The sequence below is a fragment of the Hypanus sabinus genome, chromosome 9 (assembly GCF_030144855.1).
Source record: "Hypanus sabinus isolate sHypSab1 chromosome 9, sHypSab1.hap1, whole genome shotgun sequence".
Classification (NCBI taxonomy): Eukaryota; Metazoa; Chordata; class Chondrichthyes; order Myliobatiformes; family Dasyatidae; genus Hypanus; species Hypanus sabinus.
The window spans coordinates 7,278,623-7,292,428 of NC_082714.1; the positions used below are offsets into that span (position 1 = coordinate 7,278,623).

Consider the following 13,806-nt stretch of genomic DNA (forward strand, 5'->3'; position numbering starts at 1 on the left):
ATTAAATATGAAAAAACATTTAATATATTTTCCTGGTAAGTTTTACGCTGATGTGCAGCAGTAGAAAGACTTTCATTTTAAGTGAAAAGCAGATATTAATACCATGACAATTTTACTATGTGAAAGATGCAAAGTAAATAAAAACTACTGTTGGAAAGAAAATTATGCTAACTGAACCTCTACATTTAATGATTGTGAACTGAAGATAACTTCTGTCTCATCAATAATTTTTGTATATTCGTGAGACCCGACACAGACTGGGAGACCGTTTCGCTGAACACCTACGCTCTGTCCGCCAGAAAAAGCAGGATCTCCCAGTGGCCACACATCTTAATTCCACATCCCATGCCCATTCTGATATGTCTATCCATGGCCTCTTCTACTGTCAAGATGAAGCCACACTCAGGATGGAGGAACAACACCTTATATACCGGCTGGGTAGCCTCCAACCTGATGGCATGAATATTGACTTCTCTAACTTCTGTTAATGCCCCTCCTCCCCTTCTTATCCCATCCCTGATATATTTAGCATTCCCCCCTCCTTTTTTTTCTCTCTTTCTGCCCATCACTCTGCCTGTTCTCCATCTCCCTCTGGTGCTCCCCTCCCCCTTTCTTTCTCCCAAGGCCTCCCATCCCATGATCCTTTCCCTTCTATAGCTCTGTATCCCTTTTGCCAATCACCTTTCCAGCTCTCAGCTTCACCCCACCCCCTCCGGTCTTTTCCTATCATTTCGCATTTTCCCCTCCCCCCCCCACTTTCAAATCTCTTACTATCTTTCCTTTCAGTTAGTCCTGATGAAGGGTCTCGGCCCGAAATGTCGACAGCGCTTCTCCCTATAGAAGCTGCCTGACCTGCTGCATTCCACCAGCATCTTGTGTGTGTTGCTTGAATTTCCAGCATCTGCAGATTTTCTCGTGTTTACATTATAGTCTGTTTGTTTGTTATGTGCCGTGTCATATGACGTGGGCTATCATGGTCTTTCTGTGACCATGATCATTCTTGGCAAATTTTTTCTACAGAAGTTGTTTTCTTCTGGGCAGTGAATTTACAAGACTGGTGGCCCCAGCCATTATCAATACTCTTCAGAGATTGTCTGCCTGGTGTCAGTGGTTGCATAACCAGGACTTGTGATATACACCAGCTGTTCTATGACCATCTGTCACCTGCTCCCATGATTTCAGGTGACCCTGACTGGGGGACTGAGCAGGTGCTTCAACCTTGCCCAAAGGTGACCTGCAGGCTAGCAGAGGGAAGGAGCGCCTTGCATCTCCTGTGGTAAAGCCGTATCTGCACCCTGCCACCCAAGTATTATAATTATCACCTCGTTAAAAGGAGTAAACTGAATGGGCTTAAGCAATTTGCCCTTTCTAGATTTTATTGAAATTAGTAGTTTCACTTTGAACTTGGTATGTAAGTTATTCATGTGTTTGGGCTGGTTGTGTAAGACGGAAACTTCAGAGCCTTATTTCATCCCAGTGCTATTTACTGAAATGAATTGTTTTCATGTATGTCTGTTTCAGCCACCACTTTTACTTTACCCTGAAATTGCTAGAAGCAGTACTCAGAAGACTGTCAGGAGAAAGAGTGATTTTTTTCTCTTTTATTCTTCCCCTTTCCCTACTTTTCTGATTGTTGTATACATTAATGTTTATAGAAGTTGCCATTGTTCATTTGTCAATCTGGAGAATGTGTTATTTGATTCCAGAGGACATCACAGATAACTTTAGTCCTATCTTTTCCTGACATCCATAAACCATTTCCTAACAGTTCATTAAATGAGAATCATGAGCTGTTTGATTTTCAAGACTTCTTCCCACTTCTTCCACCCTCCATCCAGTGCTAATAGTGGTTTCACCATGATTTATCTCATTCAACAAAAGCCACGAACTAAACTTGTGGTAGGAAGAGCTTTCTTCTGGGCACGTCACCTGTTTATTTGGATGACTTTAGAAGACTATTTTAGCCAAAGAGTGGTGAATCTGTAAAATTCATTGCCACAGATGGCTGTGGAGGCCAAGTCATTGGGTATGTTTAAAGTGGAAGCTGATAGGTTCTTGGTTAGTAAATGCATCAAAAGTTACAGAAAGAAGGCAGGAGAATGGGGTTGAGGGATAATAAGTCAGCCACTATGGAATGGAGAAGCAGATTTGATCGGCCAAATGGCCTAACTTTCCTCCCATGTCTTATGGATTACAGTTTAAACTTAACTTGTACCACAGCTTTCAGGATGAGATTCAACATTTCATAAAGAGCACTACTCAGATATTTTGTGCTATGATTGCACTTTAACATAAGCATGTCTCCCTAGGTATAAGAGTGGAAATGTGTATGAGGGAGAATGGAAGAACTTTACACGCCATGGAGAAGGCACCATGAGTTGGATTTCTACTAATGAAGAATACACTGGTCAATGGGAAAATGGTATTCAGGTGAGATTATAGCCATCCCTGTTAAGCTTCCTTTTTGTTACTGGAAGTTAACATTATCAGAACATTGTGATAAGTTTTGGGCCCCAAATCTAAAAAAGTTGTGCTGATATTTGAGTGTCTCCAGAGAAGATATACGAGAATGATCCCAGAAGTGAAAGGGTTAATATATGAGGAGCAGTGATGGCCCTGGACCTGTACTCACTGGTGTTTAGAAGAATGAGGAGGGATCTCATTGAAACCTACCAAATATTGAAAGGTGTGGATAGAGTGAGTATAGAGAGAATGTTTCCATTAGTGGGAGAGTCTAGGACCAAAGCGAAAAGCCTCAAAATAGAAAGATGTCCCTTTAGAATTGAGATGAGGAAGAATTTCTTTAATCAGAGGGTAGCAAATCTGTGTAATTCATTGCCACAGACAGCTGCAGAGGCTAAGTCATTAAAGCTAAAGTTCTTGATGAGTAAGGGTGTCAAAGGCTACGGGAAGAATGCAAGAGAATGGGGCTGAGAGGGGAAATAAATCAGCCGTGATCAAATTGTGAAGCAGGCTCGATGGGTCTATTGGCCTAATTCTACTCTTATGTCTTATGATTACCAACTTCTAAGTTCTGTACAAAGTGTAAGAATTTCTGGGTTTAGCAATGTGAAAATTCAGGAAGCAGTGAAGGTCTTTGACACAATATATGATTCCTGACTGTAAACGGGAACTGGATACATGGGTGTAGAAAGGGTTCCTCTGCTCAATTTATAGTGTACCATTCACATTTTTCAAACGGTTTCCTGAATTGGAGTAAGCAGATAGAAACAGAGAGAGAAACCCTTGCCACTCATCAAAATAATGGTGTCAGGTAGAGGTAAAAGTTTTGAGGAAAAGTGGGCCATTTCTCTCTGGTGATGAGGTCAATACTTAGTCTTCATCCTACATTACTGAGAGGATTATTTCAGAGGGTAGTTACAAATATAGAATGAACAGCCAGCTGAATTGCAGTTTCAATTGTTAAGATTCAACATTTAAAAGAAGCTTGGGTAGGTACATGGATAAGGGAGGTATGATGAGCTATGACCTGGGTGTAAGTAGATTGGACTAGGCAGAAGATCAGATTGGCATGGACTAGATGGGATGAAGGGCCTGTTTCTGTGCTGTAGTGCTTTATGCCTATACTTGTTAAAAATTTTACCTTTGTGGGAACATATGTAAAATTAACTCATCATTTCCTTCAACACCAGTTAAAATTAGAGTAGTTTGCCAATAAATAGATAGCAAATTTTTTTTTAGTTTCTACAGAAACAAAAGGTCATATGAGTATTCATTAATTCCATCTTAATTATCCTATAATGTACCTTGGACTTCAATTCTTCGTAATGTTGATTAGGACCAGGACACTCAGGATAATGCTGTTCTCTTTTGAAGTTGTAGTATGGGGACTTTTACTTTCACCTGAGGACCTTTGATGTCTCAGGTGAAAGACTGTGCCTCAAGGAATGCAGCAGTCCCTCAGAACTACATTAGGTATTGCGTCACGGATTTTACATTTAAGACTCTGGAATAGGACTTGAATCCACAAGTGCTTCTCAATGTATCCTACTATATTCATATGCAGCAATGTCGCAGGCTACTAATAAATGTCTCTTATTTGCAGTTAGCTTTAACCCCCAAACTTCAACTTTAAGGATCAACCAGTGCCAACATTGAAACACCAGTTAAAATTAATACCTGTACCCAGCTGGAAGCCTGGGAAGACTTTATTCATCATATATGTTGGGAAAGCACTAAATCCTTTTTTAAGTATCAGCTTTATTTGTCATAGACCTTTACTTTGATTGGGAATTTGCTGTGGTGTGTCGGTCAGGGCGCTGCATGCAACAAAAAACAACAATGTTCAACAATTATAAAGAATAAAGAATGATATAAAAATAAGGTTTGAGGTCATAGAATAAAATACATAACAACCAGCATGTATTTACAATGAAAACAGCATTATAAAAAGTAATTTAAAGGTTCACAGTGCAGTGCAGTAACAGGGTAATAGTCAGAGGAGGGAGAGGGGCTAACTAGAATGGTCGATCAGATTAACTGCCTGGGGGAAGAAACTTTTAAGATGGAATGAAATTTTTGTTTTAATAGCCTCATAATGCTTTCCAGAAGGGAGCTTTTGGAAAAAGCAGTTTGCAGAGTAGGTAGTGTCTACAATGACTTCTCTTGCCCAGTTCATTGTCCTGGACACATGCAAGTCCTGCAGTGATGGTCAATGACCTTTTCTGCTGACCTGACAGCTTGCTTAGTTTTCATATATTGTGAGAGGATGCTGCACTAAACCAGAGAGGAAATAGCTGATGTGAGGATACTCTCTATGATGGCAGTGTAGAATCGTACCAGTATGTTCTGGGAAGGATGGAATTTTACCAGCTGCCACAAGAACTACATCCTCTGTTTGTTATAAATTGGGGTGGCATGGTAGGATAGTAGTTAGAACAATGCATTACAGTACAGGTGAATAAGTGTTCAATTCCTGCTGCTGCATCTAAGTAGTTTGTACATTTTCCTCTGGGAGCTCTGGTTTCATCCCACAGTCCAGAGATGTACAGTTGGTAGGTTAGTTGGTTATTGTAAATTGTCTTGTGATTAGGCTATGATTAAATCGGGGGATTGATGGGTGACACAGCTGAAAGGGCAGAAAGGGCCTGTTCTGTGATGTATCTCAATAAATAAAAACAAATTGTATGGTATAAACCAGTCTCTTACCCCACAAGCTCAGTATCAGAGTGAAATATGGCTTGAAGTAGCTCTGTTTTCTTACACAGATGTGTGCGTCCATGTTTGCAAAATGATGATGTGATTGTGAATACGTGTTTACATTGTCACAAGAATGGCAATAAGGAATAACACAGTGCCGCTAATTGCTAGATGTACAGTATACATCTGTGGTACTTTGCAAATTAGAGTTTATATTCCATTTAGAAACCAGTTTGAGATTCCTCAGGACTTTTTTTTTTCCAGCATGGATTTGGGACCCACAACTGGTTTCTGAAGAGGATGTCAGCAACTCAGTATCCACTAAGAAATCAATACATAGGGCAGTTTGTGAAGGGACTCCGTCAAGGGCATGGCAAGTTCTTCTATGCAAGTGGAGCTATGTACATTGGTGAATGGCTGGCAAACAAGAAGCATGGTTCAGTAAGTTTCCTCCAATAAACACTGGCATCTTTTTTTTTAAATTAAGAGGCCTGATGAAGAGTCTCAGCCTTAAACATCAACTGTTTAGTCCTCTCCATAGATGCTGCCTGACCATTGGTCCAGCACTTTGTGTGCGTTAATCCAGATTTCCAGCATCTGCAGAATCCCTTGCATTTTTAAATGTACACAGTATACAGCCTGAAATACTTGCCTTGCAGATATTCACGAAAAACAGAACCACAAGAGAATGAATGACAGAAAAACGTTAAAACCCCAAAGCCCCTTCTCACTCCTCCCCCATACAAGCAGCAGCAAAGCATCAACCTCTCCCCTGCCCCCCCCACCCACTTTAGCTAAAAGTGTCAGCACCCACCACCCACCAGCAACAGCAAAGCAGTCAAAGAGAGACCATGATCTGCAGTCAACAAAAAAAACAACTACTGTTTACCTGACAGTTTGACATGTTTTCAATATGAATTGTAATTCAGTCTTTTACCTCTTATTGTATTAGGGAACATTCGTCTTTAAGAATGGTCGTACTTATGAGGGAGAATTTTTGGAAGACCGTATGGCAGAGTTTCCAAATTTTTCAATTGATGGTATGAATACACCAGACCTTAGTACAATACGTACCCAATCACCAGTTGAAACTGGTAGGTATATTTGCAGAAATATCAAACTATATGTAAAGAAAAGTATTTGTCTTCACACTTATAACCATAGTATGAAACATCCTCTCCATAATACGTTATTACTGGATATTTAATGGTGTTTTATAAACACAATTAATGTATATATTTCTTGAAATCTGACCCATGGTAAGGATATAATTGTGTTGGAAATTTCTGCATGAGTCTTTTAAGCCTTTGCACACACCATCTGTACCAGTTTGCAACCTTGGTATTGACAAACTTTGAGGTAATGTTGCAGCTCTATAAAACCCTGGTTACACCACACTTGGAATACTGTGCTCAGTTCTGTTTGCCTCATTATAGGAACAATGGGAAGGAGGTGAAAGCTTCAACAGGGAAGAGGCTATGTAGCAACTACTCCATTGCTACCAGCCTCAAAAACTTTCCCCAAGCAGTAAGGCTGATCAACACCTCCACCCACTAACCCACCAGTCCACAACCCCAACCACCACTCCCTTATCATTTCCTGACAGAGCCACCTTATGTATGGACACTCCTGTGCCTGGCATCACTTTATAGATATGCAATCTATGTATAAAAGCTATCTTATGTATTTATCTCTTTGGAGCAAAGGAGGATGAGAGGTGACTTTATAGAGGTATATAAGATGATCAGAGACTTTTCTTAAGGTAGAAATGGGTAATATGAGGGGGCAAATTTTAAGGTAATTGAAGGAACATATGAAAGATGTTAAAGGTAAGTTTTTTTTTAAACAGAGTTTGGTGGGTGCATGGAACATGCTGCCAAGAATGAAGGTAGAGGGAATGAAGGTACTGGGCTTCCAAGGAGGGAAGGATTGGATTATTCTTGGAGTAGGTCTAAAGGTTGGCCTGTTCTGTGTTCTAAACCAGTGCAAGAAATGGTAGTCTCTGAAAGGCTGCAGAATAAGTTGCTGAGACCAGCAGCAGCAGGGAGAGGTAGGGGTAGGACTAGCAGACTGATGTAAGGGAAAAAGCCAGAATGGGTGTGGGGTAGCATGAACAGCAGTTAACTTTCAAAAAGAAGTGAAACATTGAAAAACAGTAGATTCAGAAAGCACAGAAACAGGCTCTTCAACTCATCATGTCCATAATGACTATTAACAATCTGTCTATTCTAGACCTATTTCTAGCCCTTGAACTGTAACTTTCTATGCTTTGTCAATTCAAATACTCACCTAGATCCTACTTAACTATTGTGAGAGTTTCTGCCTCTTATTCCTCAGGCAGTGCATTTCAGATTCTAATTAGACTTCTCTGATTGAAAAAGTTCTTCCTCAGATCCCCTCTAAATCTCCTACTTTGTACCTTAATCCTATGGTCTCTGGTTTTTGGCATCTGTGTTCTGGGTGATGATGTATCGATGAAGGATCTTGACCCAAAATGTTGACTGTTTATTCATCTCCTGACCTGCTGAGTTCCTCCAGCATTTTGTGTGTGTTCTTCTGTTCAGAAGAAAAAATTTCTTATCAACTATGCTATCTACACCTCATTATTTTGATCAGGTACTCTCCTTTGCAAAGGAAACACACCCCAGCCCCTCTACTCTTTCCTTATAACCTGGCAAACCCCTCGGTGCTCTCCCCAGTGCATTACATCCTTCCTGTAGTGTTGTGACAAGAACTGCATCCAGTACTCTAGCTGTGCCGTTGTACCTTAACCTTATTTTATGCTCTGGCTGATTTAAAAAAAAGCTTTCCAGGCTTATCCTGATTGCATGTGGGTTTTACATGCAGTTGAAAGTTCCTCAGTAAGGACTGGTGTGTGTTTCTCCTGACCCCCTCTTTCTGAAGTCTGCAATCAATTCCTGGTTTTGCTGATGTTGAATGTGAGATTATTGTTGTGAAATCACTTATCAGCTGATCTATGCTTAGTGGCCACTCTATGTACCCTCTATACCTAATAAAATGGCCGCTGAATATATGTTTGTGGCCTTCTGCTGCTGTAACCCATCCACTACAAGGTTTGATATGTTCTGTGTTCAGAGCTGCTCTTCTGCATGCCACCATTGCATTGCATGGTTAATTGAGTTACTGATACCTTCCTGTCAGCTGGACACTCTGCTCTGTCCTCTCTCATTAACAAGACATTTTTTACTTCCAGAACTGCCGCTCGCTGAATGGTTTTGTTTCTCACACCATTATCTGAGACTGTTATACATGTAAATCCCATTAGACCAGCAGTTTCTGAGATATTCAAACCACCCTGTTTGACACCAGCAAACTTTCCATGGTCGAAGTCACTTAGATCACATTTCTTTCCTCTTTCTGATTTTTGGTTTAAACAACAACTGACCTTCTTTACTATGTCTAGATGCCTTTATACATTGAGTTGCTGGCATATGATTCACTCATTAGATATTTGCATTAATGAGCAGGTGAACAGGTGTACCCAATAAAATGGCCACTGAGTGTATTTCACTCCTGTCCAAAACTCTCATGAATAGTTTGAGCCAATTTTTTATTCCAATGCCACTTACTACTTACCCTAAATAGATTGTGTTTAGTGCCGCATAAGTTCAGGAAGGCTAAAGTGCCTTATAGTTTAAGTTAACATCATAGGCATGACACATGGTATATGTATGTTTCACAATGTAAAGACAGTATGTCCTTGTTATAAATAAAACTATAATTTATATTAATAAATGTTAATAAAAACAAACAGAAGAAATAACAGATTTTATTTCTTTTGTTACAAGGAAGTGTGAAAAAAAGTGAATCAAATGGTGTCATTCAGTCAGTTCTGCAACATAATGTAGAGCTTAATATTGAATCACTTTTGGAAAATATCCCAGTTAAAGACAGAGAACACGAGACTTTTCAGGTAAGACTGTGACAGGAGCAGAATTGGGCTGTTCAGCCAATCAAGTTTGCTCTACCATTTCACCATTGCTGACTTATTATGCCCCTCAAATCCATTCTCTTGTTTCTTCCTTTGATGTAACCTTTGATCCCCTTACTAATCACCTATCAACCTCTACTTTCAATATGCCTAATGACTTCACCTTTATAACCATCTGTGGCAATGAATTCCACAGATTCACCACTTTCTAGCTAAAGACATTGCTCCTCATCTCTGTTGTAAAAGGATGTCCTATTCTAAGAATGTGCCCTCTGTCTAGACTCTCCCACTGTAGGAAACATTCTCTCTACATCCATTCCTTCTAGGCCTTTCAATATTCGATAGGTTTCAATGAAATTCCCTCCTCATTCTTCTAAACTCCAGTGAGAACAAACCCAGGGACATCAAATACTCCTCATAGTTAACCTTTTCATTCCCGGAATTGGTCTTGTGAACCTCTTCTGGACCCTAAGCAGAACTCCATCAGGTTATAGAACTACAGATGCTGGAAATCTGAACCAGAACCAGATTTATTATCATTAAGTTATATGATGTGAAATCTGTTGTTTCATGTCAGTGCAACAACATAAAATGACTATAAATTACAACAATGAAGAAATAGTTCAAATAAAAAGGCATAACGAGGTGGTGTACATGAATTTGTACACTGTTCAGAAATATTATGGCAGAGAGGAAGAAGCTATTCTAAAACATTGATCATGTGTTTTCATGCACCTATACTTCCTCTGATGGTAGTAAGGAGAAGAGGGCATGTCCCAGATGGTGAGTGTCCTTAGTGATGGTGCAGTTTTTACACAGAGTGTGGTTAGTTAATGGAACATGCTATCAGCCAGGTGGCAGCAGAAGATATAATATGAATATTTAAGGTAGGATACTGAAAACCTGTGCTAACCAGCTGGTGAGAATGTTCAAAGACGTCTTCAATCTCTCGCTGCTGCAGTTGGAAGTTCCTACCAGTTTCAAAAGGGCAACATTCATACCAGAACCCAAGAAGAGCAGAGTGAGCTGCCTCAATGACCCACATCTACTGTGATGAAGTACTTTGAGAGGTGGTCATGGCCAGAATCAAATCCTGCTTAAGTAAGGACCTGGGCCCATTGCAATTTGCGTATCCCAATAGGTGCAATCTCACTGAGCCCTAGACCACCTATGTCAGACTGCTGTTTATTGATTACAGCTCAGTATTCAACACCATCATACTCTCAGTACTAATCAACAAACTTCAAAACTTGAGCCTCTGTACCTCCCTCTGCAACTGGATCCTTGACTTCCTCAGCAGAAGACCACAGTCAGTGTGAATCAGTCACAGTCAACACCAGTACAACTCAGGGATGCATGCTCAGCCCATTGCTCTACTCTCTAGACTAGACACAGCTCAAACTGACAAGATGTGTGGTTATGGTCCCGGTGCGGACAGAAAGAGACACTGAAGTGGATCAGCAGTTCACTGACTTTACTGAGAACTGCAGAATTAAAAGGAAAACAGTAAATGCTACGTAAACAGGCTACTGTGGAGGCCAAGTTGACAGTTTCCTGATCAGTCAGGGCATCAAAGGATATGACGAGAAGGCAGATGTATGGGGTTGAGTGAGATCTGGGATCAGCCATGATGGAATGGCAGAGCAGACACAATGGGCTGAATGGCCTAATTATGCTCCTGTGTCTTATGGTCTTATTAACTAAAACTCTCAAACCTAAACACTGTGGCTAGATGCAGTAATTAAATACTAAATGAATACCGCACCTTATAAAATCAATCCAAACGTTAGTCTCCTTTCCCAGACAAGGACGTAGGTAACAGGGAACAGTAGATGTTGTTGAGGTTTTGGTCTGGTCTCAACAAGATTAGAATGATAGGAAGGGAGTTAAATATCACCACAATGCAACACTGATTAGCTGGGATGTGCATACTCACTCGTGTGATTGCCAAACCTGTTTCGCAGCCCGCCTGTTCAGGCACACAGACCCCACAGCAGAATCTGTGGTGGTGACACAAACACCATCTATAAATTTTCCAACAACACAAATTGTTGTAGGAAAAATCTCAGATGGTGATGAGGAGGTAAACAGGAGTGAGATAGATTGGCTGGTTGAGTTGTGTCAGAACAACAACATTACTGTTAATAAGACCAATCAATGCAGATCAGGAAGGGGAAGTCAGGGGAACACACACCAATCCTCTTTGAGGGATCAGCAGTAGGAAGGGTGCTTAGGACTGGAAAAAGCTGCAGAAGGTCGCAAACTCAGCCAACCCCATCATGGACACTAGCCTCCCCCACCCCCCAGCATCGAGAACACCTTCAAAAGGCAATGGCTCAAAAAGGTGGCATCCATCATTAAGGATCCTCATTAACAAGGACATACCCTCTTATTGCTATCATCAGGAAGGAGGTACAGGAGCCTGAAGACACACACTCAATATTTCAGGAACAGCTTCTTCCCTTCCGCCTTTAAGTTTCTGAATGGACCATGACTCAACCCACGAACATGTCCTCACTATTTTTTGCTCTCTTTTTACACTACTTATTTAAATATTTAAAAAATATATTGTCCTTATTTTAATTTATACTTTTTATGTATTACACTGTACTGCTGCTCAAAAGATCAAATTTCACAACGTATGCCAGTGATATTAATCCTGATTCTAATTTTGACAGACTTGTGAACAGGTAGGGAACAGCAGGAAATGGACCATGGTTAGGCTGATGGGATTAGTTTAACTTGGCATGGTCTGCACAGATATGGTGGGCTTGAAGGACTTGTTCCCATCCCGTACTGATCTGTGTTTTCCCTCCTTCACCAAATGCCCTTCTCAGCTTACGATGACCTCTGCTAAGATTTTATAAGGAGTTTTTAATCAGAGTTCCAACGTTATGTGAGCTTAATTCTGTTTTGTACAGGTGAAGTATGCTATTCTTCGACATTTCACACAACTAAAAAGAATATACAGGTTCTACAGTAGTCTGGGACACCAGGAATCACCGGATAATACCTTCTTACTGAGCCAGCTCCAGTTCTGGCGGTTTCTCAAAGACTGCAAGTTTCACCATTATGGTTTGAGCCTGGCTAACATGGACAGAATCCTTCATGGTAAGTAAATTTTTTTCAATGTTTACCCAGTCTTGTTCTGTTTGATAATGCTGAAATATTGTAGCCACTAACAGATAAAGGAGGTAATGGTTCTTTAAGAGAGTGTATATCTCTTGATTTTCTTAGTGTTCAAGATTCAAGATTGTTTAATGTTATCAGTACACAAGTGTAAATGAGAACAAAACACAGTGGATTCTAGTTAATTGGACCATTGGTTAATTGAGGCAACTGCTTATTTGGGACAACTCTTAAAGAACAAAGACTAATTGAGAAAATAGCCAGGATTCCCTTTATTTATTTGTCCAACTTAATAGGGGCAGGTGGTTGTTGTTGAACAGTTTCTATCTAGCATCAGAATCTTGTACTTGTGTGGCCATTTGACACAACATCAGGCTTGGAGCAGTTTTTAAACATTGTCAGTTGTGTGCACGTGTTCTAAAAGCAGTGATTTTGTCACTGATAGATTTTGATAGTTGGTGAGGAATAAGCAGTAAGGCAATCCCTAACTGTTATGTTCACTGTGATTTCAAGTATTCAGCTTTGGAAATGACAGAAATGGCCAGGAGTGACAATGAAATGATTTCACTACTTCAATAAGTTAGGAACTAAGAAGGATTTGAAGGTATCGACAGTTACCTTGAATGTCACAATAAAAATGAAGATTTGGAGGATGCAATCATCAATAACATTGTTTGAAGGCCATCCATAATCGACATTAGGTGGCTGTGCTGGTTTTGTACATTTACAGTCAATCAAACAGGTTCCAAAGGTAGTCATAGCTGAAGGGTGGTATTGGGGATGAGCTCCCACTGCTAAACAAATGCTCTTCATGACGTGCGTCTCAAACAGCATCTGAGAACCAAGTCCAACTCCTGGCCTTCATGTCTGGCATAGTTCTTATGCCCGGTGGAGCTGTACTCACTGATAAGAGAAGGGACAAAGGTGGGCCGCTGGCACCTTAAAATCAGTTGCTCCGGGCAGATGGGGCTCGTTAACCACGGATGGTAGCTCATGTAGGAGAGGAAAAACTCTGATTTCAAACCTCCGCTGCCTTGCGACTATACCCGCTCACAGGAAAGGCTTTGGGAGTAAATCCCGAGGAAAAATCCGGAGTCGGAGTCCCGAAGACGGCTGACTGCTGTACCCAGCACCGTCACGGCAACTCCTGCTATGCTGCTGGCACCAAACTGTACCGACTCCCGTCGTTCCTTTGGACCCGTCGTCAGCACGGGGAGGGGGGTCCCACTGCATGGGCAATAGACTGATCTCCATATCAACTCTGTACAGGCTTACTCCCCGGAGAGGCCACTCCAGTGACTACCAGAGGCAAAGTACCCATGGTGGACCACGACTGATGGAGGCCACACACACAGTCAAAAGAACACATGCACTGGATGAATTCCTCTGTCTATAGCTGTAAAGAAATAATTCAGTTTTATAGTACTGTAGTAGTATTGATAGTATTCTAAATTGTTCTGTATTTAATTTTAACACATAATTTGTTACTCAGTTAAATGCTAGTTTGTCTTTTTAATAGCTTTTTTAACTATTTCTATGAAACTTTGGCTGAATGGGGCAGTCGC

General features: G+C 40.7%; 1 protein-coding gene across 6 annotated transcripts in view; it reads left to right on the forward strand.

Annotated features, from left to right (window-relative positions):
- rsph10b (radial spoke head 10 homolog B) overlaps positions 1–13,806 on the forward strand; it is a 68,822-nt gene that overhangs the window by 9,602 nt on the left and 45,414 nt on the right. For 5 of the 6 annotated variants that reach the window (XM_059978999.1, XM_059978996.1, XM_059978997.1 and 2 more), the window contains exons 6-10: positions 2,310–2,430; positions 5,425–5,601; positions 6,113–6,254; positions 8,970–9,094; positions 12,034–12,223. In XM_059978999.1, coding sequence (XP_059834982.1) covers positions 2,310–2,430; positions 5,425–5,601; positions 6,113–6,254; positions 8,970–9,094; positions 12,034–12,223 — 755 coding nt within the window. The remainder of the gene's footprint in view (positions 1–2,309; positions 2,431–5,424; positions 5,602–6,112; positions 6,255–8,969; positions 9,095–12,033; positions 12,224–13,806) is intronic. The other variant, XM_059979000.1, reaches the window with a different exon arrangement.